This window comes from Corvus hawaiiensis, chromosome 6 (genome assembly GCF_020740725.1).
Source record: "Corvus hawaiiensis isolate bCorHaw1 chromosome 6, bCorHaw1.pri.cur, whole genome shotgun sequence".
Lineage (NCBI taxonomy): Eukaryota > Metazoa > Chordata > Aves > Passeriformes > Corvidae > Corvus > Corvus hawaiiensis.
The window spans coordinates 54,652,813-54,668,514 of NC_063218.1; the positions used below are offsets into that span (position 1 = coordinate 54,652,813).

At 50.1% G+C, this 15,702-nt stretch overlaps 1 protein-coding gene across 3 annotated transcripts in view; it reads left to right on the forward strand.

The window, feature by feature from the left end:
* PLCB2 (phospholipase C beta 2) overlaps positions 1-14,752 on the forward strand; it is a 36,446-nt gene extending 21,694 nt beyond the window's left edge. The window contains exons 15-32 of one of the 3 annotated variants that reach the window (XM_048307888.1): positions 641-738; positions 1,442-1,538; positions 1,660-1,744; positions 2,023-2,147; positions 3,080-3,234; positions 3,592-3,756; positions 4,725-4,824; positions 5,092-5,196; positions 6,145-6,230; positions 6,318-6,414; positions 6,584-6,637; positions 7,138-7,348; positions 7,547-7,718; positions 8,724-8,800; positions 10,450-10,545; positions 10,836-10,893; positions 13,445-13,531; positions 13,753-14,752. In XM_048307888.1, the coding sequence (XP_048163845.1) occupies positions 641-738; positions 1,442-1,538; positions 1,660-1,744; positions 2,023-2,147; positions 3,080-3,234; positions 3,592-3,756; positions 4,725-4,824; positions 5,092-5,196; positions 6,145-6,230; positions 6,318-6,414; positions 6,584-6,637; positions 7,138-7,348; positions 7,547-7,718; positions 8,724-8,800; positions 10,450-10,545; positions 10,836-10,893; positions 13,445-13,531; positions 13,753-14,025 (2,141 nt within the window). In that variant the 3' untranslated portion in view covers positions 14,026-14,752. Of the gene's footprint in view, positions 1-586; positions 739-1,441; positions 1,539-1,659; positions 1,745-2,022; positions 2,148-3,079; positions 3,235-3,591; positions 3,757-4,724; positions 4,825-5,091; positions 5,197-6,144; positions 6,231-6,317; positions 6,415-6,512; positions 6,638-7,137; positions 7,349-7,546; positions 7,719-8,723; positions 8,801-10,449; positions 10,546-10,835; positions 10,894-13,444; positions 13,532-13,752 lie in introns of those variants that run through there. The other 2 variants (XM_048307889.1, XM_048307890.1) reach the window with 2 other exon arrangements.
* Positions 14,753-15,702: the final 950 nt, after the last annotated feature.

The window sequence follows — 15,702 nt, forward strand, 5'->3', positions numbered from 1 at the left end:
ATTGGAAGAGAAATGAAATCCTCATAATACTTTGAGCACTTAGTCCAACCAAAAGTGACAATCGTTTACACCCTGCCTATCATCCCTTAGTGATTCACTGATACATGCTGGCTTCTGGGTTGAGAGAAGGGGAATAATTTGTTACTACTTGTAGCTCTCTGATAACCACAAATTCACCACAGCCTAGTTCTTCACCGTGAGGGTCTTGGAGGTTCATAAAACCTTCAGCCCCTCTCTCCTCCTTTCCTGTCACCTCTTGGCCTCAAGGCCCCTGTGGTAGAACAGACCCTGTCATGGTAAGAGCACATGAAGTCATGTGAGGACAAGGTGAGCACTGCTGCAGAACACCTGGAAATGGACATTTATTCCCACAAATATGTGTGATCTTGGAGGAGAAACAGCCCAGTGGTTGTCACTCCTGAGTGTGAGGGAAGCCTGCAGCAGGAATGGTTTGGTCTCCTGGGCATGCTCAGTGTACCAGTTTATTTGGATTTGGCCAATAAATTTGTAGGATTCTTCCCCTCAGTGTTCCAGCATTACTTGGTAGGGAGGTCTGGCAGAGTGTTTCATTGTCATCAACCTGCAGGGTCCTGTCTGTGTCCTGCTGATCCATACCACTGATGTGGGCCTGTGTGCTTAGTCTGGGCAGGTGATGTGGCTGAAGAGGAGCCAGAGGAAGAGGATGAACAGCTCAGAAACCTGGATGAAGAAGAAATTAAAAAGATGCAGTCAGATGAGGTGCTGGCACTGTTGGTTCTTTTTCTTTTCTGTCTGGATTTTTGCTGCCTTCCATTTTTCTCTGGGGCCTCACCCTGTTGAATAGAGATGAACCTGAGGTGCAAAGGGGAATGAACCTGCTGGGAGCTTTCCGTCTGCCACTCAACAAAACTTTTCCAGGAGAAACTGAAGAAGAGAATTTTTGTTGCAAGCATAAAGAATGTGGCAGAGGAGTTACTGCTGACTCTGCATGATTTGGAGATAATGTTTGCCTTGGGGTGTTGGAGAGGCTTAGCCTTGGTCTGAGAAGTTGTTAGTGAAAGTGCTGCTGCTGAAGGGGGAGGGAGGAGATCAGCATTTCCCTTGAATAAAAAGTGTACTTCCCATTTCCATCTCCCTGGTATCCTTTGGAGAGAAGGAAAAACAATATCCCCACTTTGTCCCAGACTCCATGTTATGATGGGTCAAAGAGGTCCTGGGCTTCGTACATCCTCCCTGGAACCTCTCCATGTGCCTTGGTTCCATTTTTGCCCAGTTGCCTGGAGATTCTGTGCCCCTTCCTGCCATGGAACTGTAGGACTGAGAAGCCAGAGGAACTGGAGCACTCTGGTCAGGGCAGCCACCAGAGCTCTTTGACTCTTTGACTGGGAGGCCCTGGTGCAGTTTGTTTCATCTCCAGGAAAGGTCTCTTCATCTGTTTCCTTTTGGATCATTTTCTGCTCAGGGCACAGCTGGCCTGGAAGTGACGGCCTATGAGGAGATGTCCAGCCTGGTTAACTACATACAGCCCATTAAATTCAACTCCTTCGAGGTCTCTGCCAGTAAGTCAAGCTCAGTCCCTTTGGAATCCAGGCCAAGTGCTTCCTGGATCCGTCGTTCCCCTACACAGAACGGGACTGGGCGTGCCTTGCTCCTAAATGCTTTATCATCTCCTGTTTCCAGAGAAGAACCGGAGTTACGTCATCTCTTCCTTCACCGAGATGAAGGCTTGTGATCTACTGAGCAAGTTCCCCATGCAGTTTGTAGAGTATCCTTTTGGCAGCCCTCTTCCAGTGCCACTGGGTGCTTGGAGTGCGAGGGAGATTCTTGACAGGATGCATCCTGCTGTAGCCAATGTCAAGGCTGCCAGATGCTTGTCCTTAAGAGGAAAGTGTATGGAAGAGGAGCCTGGGCCTCTCCGGGGTCGTGTCTGGATGGCTCTGAGCATTTGGTAGCAGAGCTCCAACAGTTTTTATAATGGGAATATGTGGGCTGGCCCAGGGCACAACAGGAGCTCTCCCGACTTGCTTCCTATAGAGCCTGTAGATACAACAAGCGGCAGATGAGCCGCATTTACCCCAAAGGCACCCGGATGGACTCCTCCAATTACCAGCCCCAGATGTTCTGGAATATTGGCTGTCAGATGGTGGCACTCAACTTCCAGACCATGGGTGAGTGTCAGGGTGTCCTCCAGCCTCTGGAGCAGGTTAGGTCAAGTGGTGCTGGTCTCTGGGTGCTCCTGGTCCCTGTCTCTTCCTTTGCTGCCTTTTCCCAAGTGCTGTTCTCCTCTGACTTATCTCCCACAAACCAACAGCACTTTTCCATGCCCAGCACAGAGCTGGTATGCACACACGTGGGCTGCTGTCACCCTGTGCCTGGGCACTGTCGCTGGCTGTCCTGTTCCACAGTGTCACACTGAATCACATCCATGAGGGCACCTGCAGCCCCTGTCCCCCAAGTTGCTACCTCTACAAGGCAGAGGCACAGCTCCATCTGGCCACAGCACTGACCTGTCTGTGCCATTATTTCCAGGATTTTGACCTGAACAGGGAGGAAGGGCCTTTCCTTGCTGCACAACCAGCATAAGAAGGAAAGAAAAGCCTTGAGAGAAAGCTGTTCCTTACCTCTCTTCCTTCCTCAGAGGGCTGTGTTATGTATAGAGCATAGGAAACAAAAGGGAGTGAGTGCAAGGTTGGTTCCGAAGAGGATGACACAGTGCAGGCAGGTGCAGAAACCACCAGGCAGTGTCCTCAGAAGTGTCAGACAGAAGATGGACTCCCCAAAATGAAAGGGGGAAGGAGCAGAGGGGCTTAGGCACTTACTTATTCCCACCCAAAAATAGCGGGTGCTCCTTAAAGCAGGTTTTAATTTAGTTCTGCCCATGACTTAAGGAGCAAGTGCAAGCAAACCACTTCCCTTCCTTACAACAGCTGCTGCAATATTTTTCCCTGTAGGGTGCTGAGAGGCTTAATTAGTTTTCAAGATGGCTTTGTGAGCTGTGGGCTGGCAGGGGCTGGAAGCTTCCGGCAGCTTTCAGCTCCCTCGTAGCAGACAGGCTGCCTGTTCCTCCCAGCCCTGTCTCACTGTGTTGCTCTGCTCTCAGATGTCCCCATGCAGCAGAACATGGCCCTGTTTGAGTTCAACGGGCAGTGTGGGTACCTGCTCAAGCACGAGTTCATGCGGCGACCCGACAAGCAGTTTGATCCCTTCTCCGTGGACCACATCGATGGGCTGGTGGCCACTACTGTCTCTGTCACGGCAAGTACAGCCTGGAGGACCCTGTCCTGTGTCACCCAGAGGGACTCTCAGTGCCCCATGAACCCGTGGAGTCCTGGGGGAAGGCGTTACTGTGGCAACTCCCAGGCTTGTCACTATTTTAAATTAATCACAATCACATGAAAATGGAAAATGAGCATCTGCTGTGCAGAGGCAGCCAAGGCTGTGCTGGTGGGGAGGGAGGAAGTGCTGAAGCAAGAAATAGGGGTGGAGGTAAAAGAAGAGCTGGAGCAGAAAAGCTGTTTTGGGGTGGGAGAGTGACTTTGGGGAGAAGGAATGCGTGGGTCCTTCTGTTTTTTTCTTCCCAGCAGTTTCTAACTCCGTGTGTGTTGTTCACAGGTACTCTCTGGTCAGTTCCTCTCAGACCGCAGCGTGAAGACCTACGTGGAAGTGGAGCTCCTTGGGCTGCCAAGGGACGCCAAACGCAAACACAGAACCAAACTGACCTCCACGGCCAACTCCATTAACCCTGTGTGGAAAGAGGAGGCTTTTGTTTTTGAAAAGGTGAGAAGATTTGGTAGTAATTTAGACAGAGAATCCTTAAAGCTCCTTATGGCCATGAGCACTGCCTCAGGAGAGGTCAGTGCCAGCAGAAGGGACCCCCTTCTGGAGACATCAGGCCTGGCTTTGGACACACTCAGGTAACATCCAAACAACAATATCCAAAACAACTCTCCATCAATATTTCCCAGAACAGACAAGGGGTAGCTGGGAATGGTTCTGGAAGTAAAAGGCATCCAAAGTCTCCCCTCTGTGATGCCCTCTTCAGACCGATCAGTTTGGAAAACTTCCAGCACCAGAAAGGAACTGAATGTCTGTGGTTAAACTGTCAGTGAGAAACAGCCAAACTGGAGCAGTAATGCGACCGGTTTCCAGTTGTGCCAGAACATAGAAAGCTGCCCTGTCTCTCCCCAGCAAGAATTCAGTGATCCCCAATCCAGCTGTAGGGCACAGGGAAGTTAAGTCAAGTACACATTACACAATTAATCTGTCAGGCACAGTATGAAGCTACAGATATTTTCAGCCTAATTGGCTGAAATATTCTCCTTTCGAAACACTCTGAGACTTCACTCCTGGCAGAATAATTTTGAGTTCATTTTATGGCACAAGAAAACAGGAAAGGAGGAAGTCAAAAACCCTTATAGCAATGTTACCATGTTTGCTAAAGTATCCATCCCAGTTCATTCCATTCTCCAGTGAGTTGCTTCCTGGAAGCAGTGGTGTGGAGGGTTTGTTGCCCTGGTTTTGTCTTTAGGTAACCTGTGATCCGGGGCAGGCTGAGAAGCCTGCGTTTGGTGGAGTTTCTGGGCATTCAGCTGTCTACGATAAAGTGTGCCCTTAAATTACAAGATGCAGAAATAGGCAGTGCCATCCTTGAAGAGATGAAATTGGTTGGTTGGAAGGAGGAGGAGGATGCTGCTTTCAGGAGTTAGAAGTGAGGACACTGGTGCCTTACTCTGCTTTTGCCTTAGATCATGATGCCTGAGTTGGCTTCTCTCAAAATTGTGGCTTGGGAAGAAGGAGGGAAGTTCATTGGCCAGCGTATCATTCCCCTCATCGCAATGCACCCAGGTAAATCAGTGGAAATTCCTTCAGCTTTTGTGCCCTTGAGACCTGTCCAGTGGGAACCATAAAGATGATACAAACAGCTGCATACGTTGCTCCTTAATCTCCATGCCTGAGGCAGTGTAACCTTCAAATCTATCTTGTCATGGCCTTGGCTTTATCCCATGATATACTCACCATGCCCTCCTGTAAAGAGGGCCTTGGGCTGCTGGAGCAGGGAGACAGGGAGGGACAGGATGCTGCCAGCTCAGCTCCCTCTCCTCTCTGCCCCAGGCTACCACCACGTGTGCCTGCGCAGCGAGAGCAACATGCCGCTCACCATGCCCGCCCTCTTTATGTTCCTGGAGATCAAGGACTACGTGCCGGATGCTTGGGCAGGTAGGGTGCGCTGGAATGCGCAGGGGGTGCTTGTGGCCTCCTCCAAACTCTGATTCAGAAGCATTTTTCCAGCCTGGGAAGTGCTTTCCTGCTGTGCCCTCAATTCCTTGTCAGGGTGGGACTTGAGCACATGCCAGCATCCTGTGACAGCCTTACAGCCTTGCAGCCTTGGGAAGAGTATGGAGGCTCCCACTGCAGCTGTGCCTGGTTCCCACCTGAGGTGCAGTGCAGGTGTACCAGGCTCCAGTGTGGCATGGCTCAGCCCTACTGTCGTTCAGAGGCAGGGAGAGGTTTCCTTGAGGGAATAGGTGACATCTCTCGGGGGCTGTGGAGAATGGGAGATTTTAGGAGTGATGTTCTTCCCTGTTGGAAGAGAAGGAGGGTTCTTGCTGGTACTGAGATATGGGGACCTTCCTTTGAGAAGGGTCACAGCTGGATGAGACAGAAGCCTTATTGGAGGGATCAACAGTCATGACCAAACCCACACAGAGTGCAACAGTGTCAGCCACAGGAGCTCTTGTGAATACTTCTTATGTTTGTTCTCTCCTCCCCTGTGTTCATATAAATGAACCTTATTCACTGGGGAAATCCTGATAAAGTGGGTTTATCGCATTTTTATAGGAAAGATGAGGTTTATACAACATTGGACTGGAATTGGAGCAGGGAGCTGTGCAGGTGAGAAAAGTCTTACTCTGGCCCTGGATTTTGGGAGCAGAGTTCTCAAAATCACCTCACAGAACTGCCCTGAATATAAGTTGTGAGTCATGGCCTTGGGCTGGGATTGAGGTGAAGGAAGTTCCCTTCCTCCCTCCCTTGTGCTGTCAGGGAGAGGCTGGTTTCAAGCAGAGAACACAAACTATTCCTTCTTCTCAGTGTCCTGTGCTGGGCAGGGAAGATGAGTTGATGAGTTGTTTGCTGTCCAAGCCAAGCCCTTCTCTCTGTTTCCAGATCTCACTATTGCCCTCACCAATCCCATCAAGTTCTTCAACCTGCAGGACAAGCGCTTGGTGAAGCTCAAGGATGCCTCAGGGGAGGTGAGTTTTTCCAGGTTCTGTTCTCTAGAGCACCTTGCATGGATTCAGCTTGAAATAACAGAGTTTTCATTTACCTCTTTGTTTTAGAGGTCTGGCACACAGACAAACCTCTCATCTGCTGAGACTAACGGGGTGGCAGGCTCCACTGGGAAACCCAGCATTTCTCCCTCTAATGGGTCCACAGGTAAGGTTCCAAGAGTTTTCAAGCATTCAGGCATCTTGGCAGCTTAATTTCTTCTGTACTGACACCAACATTCTTCACATGGCCTGTGTTCTGGTGAGCTCTCCACTGGCTATTTCCAACCTGGACATCCAAGATGGGACGTTAACAGGAACCTCTTTTGGGATTTCAGGAGCAGCAGTATTCACCAAGGATGAAGCTGTGTTAGAAGTGATGCAGATGGCAGGTAACTCCTTGTGCTGGTCACGTGGGCTGAGGCCCTGCCTGTCATCTTACATTCCCAAGGTGTAGCCAGCAGTAAAGACAAATCCTAGGAATCTTGGGGCCCAAGGACAGGTTTCCTTCAGCACATCTGCACTTCCTGTGCAATGTGTTGTTCACCTGCTCCTGGATGTCTGAATGCAGTGTGATGCCAATTCCTGCAAGCATGGGGCCTAATTGTGCCTCAAAACCAAATTGAAGGCACAAGGGAAAACCTGTTTCACTCAGGATATGTTGGCAAGTAACTGTCATGTACATTGCTTTTTTAGAAGTTATTCCTAAACGAAAGTGTCCCCCAGGACAGAATATGTACCTGGGGAGAGGCATGCCATGGTGTGGAGCAGAGGGGGCTCTGGTGTGGATGTGGTGATTAGGGACATGTGTTGGAGCTGTATGCTCCAGTTTCCTCACTCCAAGCTTTGGGAAGGAGCTGGCCCTGCTTAGCCTTTTTATTTTGTGTTTCAGAGCCTGAGACAATCAGCCTTGCTGAGCTGCAGCAGAAGAAGCGCTTCCTGAAGCTGCTGAAGAGACAGGAGAAGGAGCTGAGGGAGCTGGAGCAGAAGGGAAGCAAACAGAGGGAGGAGCTGCTGCAGAAATACTCTGCACTCTTTTCCGAGCTGGCCTGTCCTGGGGGCAAGAAAAGGACGATACGCACAAGGAAAACCCAGAAGAAGAGGTAACCACAGCCCAGGGGTCACTTTCCCAAACCAAAACAAGGATCCCCAGGGAAACATGGGCTCCCCTTCTCTGCAGGAAGATGGAGCAGTGCAGGTATCTGCAACCCAGGGGGGTTGTTCCCACTGAGGGCAGGTGGGAAGGTTGGGATTATACTGGCATGGCGAGAAGCAGCATGGGCCCTGATTCTCCTCTGCAGGAGTGTGACCCCAAGTGATGCTGGTACCAGTGCAAATCCTGGAAAAGCAGCAGAGAGCATCGATCACTGCTGGCTTGTGGAGCTGAGGGAGAGGCTGGAGATGGACCTCATCTGCCTCGGGGAGGAGCACCACAATCGGATCCGAAGGAAAAAAGAGCAGCATGCCACTGAGGTGAGGGCTGCGAAGGCTGTCACCTGAAAATGTATCCTGGGACAGCCCAAGAAATCCCAAGTTATTCACTAAGCTGAGCTTGGGAATGTGGCCCCAGAACACACCTGGCACACGCATTGTCAGGTCTATGCCAGGTAACTGAGAATGAAGACATGAAACTTATTTGTTAGAAGCCCTAAAAATCCTGCAGAAACATTTTTTTGTCTGCTGTTTTTTAAAAAAAGAGCAGCATTGCCCTGGAGCACATCAGGCTCCATCTGCTCCAGCTCTTCTGATGGCTTAGCACAGAGTTAATGTGGTGTTTAGTGGCTTCACACATTGTGCCACCTCTGGGAGCCCAGGAACCCTGAGAGCTGGGGTGATGTGGAGGTGGGCTGAGGGTTCACCAGTGGCACCATCAGAGCATCTTCTGCTGTTTGACTTGGTGGAAGTCAGAGTCCAGGTGAGGGGAGTCCTGCAGGTTGAGCTCAGCCGAGGCCAGCAGGAGCCGTGGTGGCACCTGGGGACAGAGTGCAGGCCATAGGTGGTGGTGGTAAATCCAGCATATGCTATCTGTTCCAATGAAGGAGGAGTGATTCCAGGCTTGGGATGCCTTTTCCCATTAGTGTTTTCTGCAGGAATTTGCACTGACACACCTTAAATCTTCAGTTCCCTGGTGCACCTTAGGCTTCACAAGCTCCTTGCAAACTCTGCAACCCTGAAGGGAAAATAACACTTGGGCACTGGCTCACCTGGGAATCAGGCTTCTTACCTGGGAGAGGAGCCAGGGATGAAACCTTCCTGTCTCACAAGTGTCACTCCACTGGCACAGTGGGGCCTGTGTGTACAGCTGAGCTCACTGCTGTGCCAGTGTTCACACCGAGCCTCATGGATTCAGAATTTGTGGCTCCTGGAATTCAATGCAGGGAGGTGTACAGCTGACTTGGGTGCAACTGGATACAGATGGGGGGCAGTGTCTCATCCTGGTTTTGTTCCCTTTTGGTCTTGTGTCCATCCCTTGAACAGCAAGTTGCCAGGATCCTGGAGCTGGCTAAGGAGAAGCAGGCAGCTGAGCTGCGGGTGCTGAGGGACACGTCAGAAAGGTAAACATGGCAGTGGAATCCCAAATAATGCCCAGTTCTGCTCCAGGCCAGCACTGCCTGCTGGATCTCAAAGCTCTGCTCTGCAGCCAGGGAGTGAGGGTGGGAGAAGAGAAGCCTTTTTTTCCCTTTGGCAAGAAATGGAAGCAGGGGGATGTAACATGGAATCTCACCCAGTGGTATGGGGGGAAGATGCCTCTTGTGATTCCCCAGAACAGTGTTCCTGCCACGAGATGCCAAGCAGGATACAGTGTTCCATCTGCAGTGAGCAGCCTGGAGCCACTGATGGGGAAGGATAGGAAATAGCACTGCTGGTCCCTGGCTGCCACCTCTGTCTCTTGCAGTCAGGACCTCACATTAATCCCTTCAAGGGACTGATCTGCTCCATCCTCTAAGTGAATTGAGCATTTTGGCTCCAGTGTTTAAACAAACTGGCAGAATCAATTGACCAGTTTCTAGCCAGACATGTATCCATTTGTTCTTGCAGGAGTTTTGTCCTGAAGCTAAAATCCTTACTCATTGCTCCTTCCCATTAAATCCTCTCTCAGTATTTAGTTGTGAATTCAGATAAAACTCCCTCTTTCTGTGTCCTGTCCCAAGCCAGAGTCTCTTTTCTCAGCTATTCAGTATATTCAGGCAAGTCGAAGGAAGCAGGTGATTAGCCAGATAATGGTTTGCTGACAGTAGGATGTCATTAGTACAGTCACATCTGCAGCTGGCTGGGAGAAGCTCCAGAAGGTTTTCAAGATCTGGAGCAACAGGCAACAAAATGGCAGTTCAGTTCAGCAAGAATAAATATTAAATAATCTGAATTGAAAACCCTGGCCATAGCCCAGCTGTGCACTGGTCTTGGCACTCAGGTAAGAGATCTTCAGCTGTTGTGGATGCTCTTCATTCCCAAGTCTGCAGTGGCCAAAGTGGCAAACAGGATTTTGGGAATGGTAGAGGGGGAAAAAAAAAAAAAAGATTGAGTCAGCCTTGTGCCACTGGATGTGTCTGTATAGAGCTGTCCCCTTTTCAGTGTGCCATCTCAAACAAAAAAGTCTTTGAAAGAGCAAGAAGAACAGCCAGCACTGAGGAGGAATTTGTGCACAAAAAGGAATTAAATGGGACAGCTAGGAGAACAGATGTTTGAGGGAATGTGACAGGAATGTGTAAATCATGAATGGTCTGCAAGAGAAGAGGGAAGTGATTGCTCACTGTTTCTCATAGGAAAGAAGGGTGGGACGCCCAGTGAATGTCTCAGGTGCCTCTGTCACATTGTGTATAAATTAAGTACTGTTCCTCTCAGGGCAAGGAGCTATGAAATCCAAAAGTAGAGGTAAACTCCAAAGTATGAGTGACATCATGGAACATGATACATGCACAGATACTGAAGGATAGACTGGAAACTGGGAAGGTGGAGGAGGGAAAATTTCCTGTACGCTTGTTCTTTCTCACCCTTGCTTTTAGCATGTGCTGCCTCCACTGCTGGGGCAGGACACGTCCTGACTCAGGAGTTAAAATATCCTTAAGACTCCAAGCCTTCTGCTGCACAGTCTCGTACACTTGGTGTTTCTGGACAGCGGAGTGCTCCAGAGAGCTGTGGATGGAGGATGGCTCTGCTGGCTGGGGCTGTAACCAGGCCTGTATCTCCTCTCTTCTCTCCACAGCAACATTAAAGACATTAAGAAGCGGATGGAGGCAAAGAGAATGGAGCGGGTCCAGGCCATGCTGAGGAGTACCAGTGACAAGGCTGCTCAGGAGAGGTGCGGGAGTGGATGTTCCTGGGCTCTGTCTGTGCAGGATGCAGGGTCTCCTGCTGACTTGGAAGCTGAAAAAGTAGAATTTTGCATCCAGTTATTTGCCTTATGGCTCAGCCAAATTTGAGTGGTGCTTTATTTGTCCTGCCTAAAATTACAGCAGCTTCTCCCTGTGGCAGGACAGCGTGGGCATGTAACATGCCTGTTGATCAGTATGGCACTGATCAGTACTGACAGATGGGTTTTATGGAAGAACAACAGCTGGATTTTACAGGGTTTTATACTTTCCTTTAAAGGTTGAAGAAAGAAATTAACAACTCCCACATTCAGGAAGTGGTGCAGACAGTCAAACGGGTGAGTTCTGCGGGGTCAGGCTGCCCCAGTGGCTCTGGGTTCTGCAAGGGGGTGTCAGGGAGAGCTTGGTCAGTGTGTCTGGGGCATTTGTAACCCACGGCTCGGGAACAACGGGAAAGCCTGGCAGGAGGAGAGACACCTCAAGGACCCCAGCTCTGCCCTTTGGAGACCCGGTGCCAGACAATGCTGAGTCTGTGTCTGTCAGTGAGTGTCCCTCAGTGAGTGTTGGCATGTGAGTCCACATGTCCATCCATGTCTGTGTGTGTCTGAACGGCCATGTGGGGCTATTTGTTGAGCTGTGTCTGTTTGTCCATATCTCTGTGTGTGGTTGTGTCTGTCCATGTCTCTGTGTTGAATCCATGTGTGTGTCCCTGTTTGTATGTTTATATGTTCACGTGTCCATGTTTGTATGTCTGTGTCCACCTGTGTGTCTGTGTCCATGTGTACCTGCCCCTTTTTGTCTGTGTGTTCATTTGCCTGTGTCCCTGTGTCTGTATGTATCTGCATGCCCATCTATGTCCAGGTGTCTTTGTGTCCATGCATGTCTGTGTGTCTTATGCATTTGTCCCTGTGTCCATGTATGTCTGTGTGTGTGTCCTTGTGTGAGTCCATCTGTGCCTGTCCATGTGTCTATGTCCGTGTGTTTGTGTCTCCATGTATCCCTGTGTCAGAGATACTTTGTGTCTGTGTGCATCCATGCATCCGAGTGTGCATGTGTGTCTGTATCTGTGTGTCCATGTGTGTCTGTGTCCTTGTGTGTGTTTATCCATGTATGTTTGTTTGTCCATCTATGTCTGTATCTGTGTGTGTCCCTGTGACCAGGTGTCTGTTGTTGTGTGCTGTGTGTATCTGTCCATGTGTCCAGGTGTGGGGGTGTCTGTGTCCCTGCATGTCTGTGTGTCTACATGTCCTTCTGTTCCTATGTCCATGCAGGTGTCTGTTTCTGTGTATGCACGTGTCGTGTGTGTGTGTGTCCCCATGTCTTTGAGAGCCTTTGTGTCTGTGTCCATGTTTGTCTGTCCTTGTGCTCAGGAGCGTCTTTGTGTGCCTGTGCTAGGGGGTGTGTGTGTGTTCCTGTGTGTGTCTCCATGTCTGGGTGTCCATCTGTCTGTATCTGTCCATGGGTGGGTGTGTCCAGGTGTCTGTATCCATCTCCATCAGTGGCCTTGTGACTGTGTCCCTCTGTGTCTGTCCCTGTCCATCTCTAGCTGTGTCCTTGTGTGTATCCCCATGTCTGTGTCCCTCTTTGTCCAGACAGTCTGTGTCTGTCCAGGTGCCTGTGTCCCTCTCTGTCCATGTCCTTCTGTGAGTGTGTGTCCAGGTCTGTGTGCATCTATGTCCATTTTCTTGTGGGAGTCTGTGTCCATGTGTGTGTCTGTGTGTATTTCTGTGTGCCTGTGCCCTAGTCTATGTTCATGTGTCTTTGTGTCCATGCACTTCCATGTGTCCATATGGCTGTATCCAGCTGTCCGCATGTCCCTTCGCCTCTGCCTAGGCATGTGTGTGTGCATGTACATCCACATGTGCATCCACGTGTCTGCCTCTGTGTGTCTGTGTCCATGTGTGCCTATGTGTGTATCCATGTCTGCCTGTGTCAGTGTGTGTGTCCATTTGTCTACATCTGTATCTGTCCACACGTCTGCCTGTGTTCGTGTGTGTCCATGTGCGTCAGTGTGGGTCTATGCGTCCGTGTCTGTGTCCATCTCTGTGTTTGTCCTTGTGTCAGTGTGTCCATTTGTGTCTGTGTTTATCCATGTGTCTGCCATTGTTTGTGTGTATGGCCGTGTGTGTATGGCCGTGTGTGTGTCCATGTCTGCCTGTGTCCACGTGTCCCTGTTGCGTCTGTGCATGTGTCTGTATCCATGTGTGTCCATGTCCTGTGTCTGTGTCCCTCTCTGTTCATTTGTCTGTATATCAGGGGTGTGTGTGTCTGGCTCCAGGGGTGCATGTCCAGGTGTGAGCATCTGTGTTTCTCCGTGTTTGTATCCAGTTGTGTGTCTGTCTCTGCGTGTCCATCCAGATTGGTTTGTCCGTATCTGTGTCCATTTACATGAGCATGTTGGTGTCTGTGGCCAGGTGTGTGTTTGCGTGCATGTCTATGTCCATGTCTGTGTCCTTGTGTGAGCATGTGGCCACGGGTGTCTGTGTCCCTTTGTGTCTGGGTCCATCTCCCTCAGTGTCCTTGTGACTGTCTGTCCGTGTGTGTCTACAGCCAGGTGTCTGGGTCTGTGTCCATGTATGCCTGTACCCAAGTGGCTTTATGTGAGTACTTGTATCCCTGTGCCTGTGTGTGTCCAGCTGTCTGTCCTTATGCACATCTGCCTATCTGTGTACATCTGTCTGTGTCCCTGTATGTCTGTGTCCATATCCCTATGTCCCACATGTCCGTGTGTGCTCACCTGCCAGGCTGTCATGGTGTCATGGTGTCTCTGAATCCAGGCTGGGGTGTGGCTGCTGCTCCAGGCCTGCCCTGCTGGGCTGAGCTCAGGCTCTCCTAAGCCCTTGCTTATAAAACTGGAACCTGAAGGGGGTTAATTTATTCTTTTTGAAGGTGACAGAGAAGACTGGCAGGTTCCAGCAGAAACTGGAGGAGAAGCAGGCAGCAAGTCTCCAGTCCATCAAGGAGAGAGAAAGCCAGGTAAGGACAATGTTTCAGGTCAGGGCTGTTCCTTGGCACAGCAAGTCCAAACCCCCACAGAATCAATCTTTATTGCCACCCTCAGCCCACCCCCTCCCAGGGGGTGAGAAAGTGGATGAGGGGCCCACACAGAGCCCAGAAGCACCAACAGCTCATCCCAGAGCTCTTGGTCTCTCTGCTTGGCTCCAGTGTGTGGGAATGACATGATTCTCCATTTGCAGCTCCAGCAGCAGGTACAGGTGGAATACGAGGAGAAGTTGAGAGCTCTGAACATGGAGGTTCAGGAGATGGTGAAGAACTACACCAAAGCCAGCTTTCCTGGAGAGTCACAGACTGGGAGGAGAGCAGGTCAGAGCATTCCTGAGGGAGAACAAGGCTCTACAGACCAACTGGAAGCAAACATCCCAGTGGCAGAGGTGTCCAGGCTTACATTGGCAATGACTGAGCCCTTGGGCGCTGGAATGGATGTAGAGATAGAAGAGAGCATATTCTGAGTCCCTTCCTTACTTGTTCATTGCAAGAAAGTATATGGTGAAGTAACAACCAGCTTCACAAACTACTACTCTCCTGTTCTATTCTGGGGAGCTCCTGAAATCCTTCAGGAATGTATTACATTATCCCAGATAGCTGGAAGTAGTCTGGAGAGCTCACCCTTCAGAGTACTCCCCTCTCTGTCTTCCCCAGCCTGAGCTCTGAGGTATTTCAGCAATGGGAAAGGGCCTGTACCTGCAGACCAGCTCGCTGTTGGCAGCATAGCAGCAGCTACAGGAATATTTACTTTGCATTCAGACCAGTTTTTAGAGTCAGTTCCCTCATCATTCCTCACATGCATCCCTTCACATCAGTCCAGCCCTCCTAACATCTTGCACACGGTTCATTGAAACAGCAATAAACAAACCAAACACAACCCCTTAAACAGTTCTACAAAGGGACACCACGGTGGGGGTGGAAAGTGGTCTCAATCACAGCAAACCAGACCGGGCTGTGTATGCTACAGGATAACAGTTACACCTGAAGCTGCATTAATAAACAATTCCAAATGCTGCTATAAAACAAACCAAACTCCAGCTCAAGCAGGTATGAGACAGCATGTTCCAAGCCTAGTCTGAACACCCAACACGAGTGTACATCGCTGTGGTGTCACCAGAGTACTGGAATTATGGATTGTACATTTCTGAGCTATTTATTTTCTAAAAAAAATTAAAAATTGCTCTTCTTAAACAACTGGGTAACTTGTTACTTAGCTGCAGTTAGTGTGTGTGTGTGTGTTTGCCCATGTTTGTGACAGTGTAGGTATGTGTGTGTCTCAGTGGCAGTGTCCAGGTGTATCCATGTCCCTGTGTGTCCCTCTGTGCATTTGTGCCCCTGTGTTCATATGTCCAGGTATGGATGTGTCTGTGTGTGTCCATGTTTGTGTGTCTGGGTGTCCGTCTGTCCATTTATGTCTGTATGTCCACGTGTGTGTGTGTATGTCACATGTGGGATTGTGTCTGTCTGTGTCCATCAACCCAGCTGTGTTGTGTCCACATGTATTCCTCTGTGCCTGTGTGTGCATGTCAGTATCCATGCAGCTCTATGTGTCCATGTCTGTGAGCATGTGTGTGTCTGCATGTCTGTGTCTCTGTATCCAGGTGTGTGTGTCCATGTGTCTGTCCATATCTCTGTCCCAGTGCCTGTGGGTCTGTGTGGCTGAGTGCATGTGTGTGTCCCTGTGTGGGTGTGGCTCTGTATCTCTGTTCTCTGTGTGTCCAGGTCCCTGGGTGTTTGTCCCTGTGTGTGTGACTGTCTGTGAGTCCACACCCCTTTGTGCTTGTCTGTGCACTTGTCTCTCTCTCTCTGTGGTGTTTGAGGCCCTTCCTCACCAGAGGACAAACATCCCAGCAAGGTCCAACTGCAGCCAGGGAGCAGTTGGAGATTTTACCTTAAATCCAGAGGCAACGCTGGCAGTTCCATACCAGAGCACAGAGGCACTGAGCCCTGCATCCTACACCAGTGTGTCACCAGCTTTGGCCACTCAAACCCCTCCAGAGGAACTTTTGAGAGATTATTTTAAAGGAAAATATGTACCATCTCTCCCTGGAGGGAACCCAGATGCCAGTATCAGACCAGAAGGTGGGCACAGGGTGGCCCCTCTCCTACACACTGCGCTGAAGCTCCAAGGGTTGGGTTTT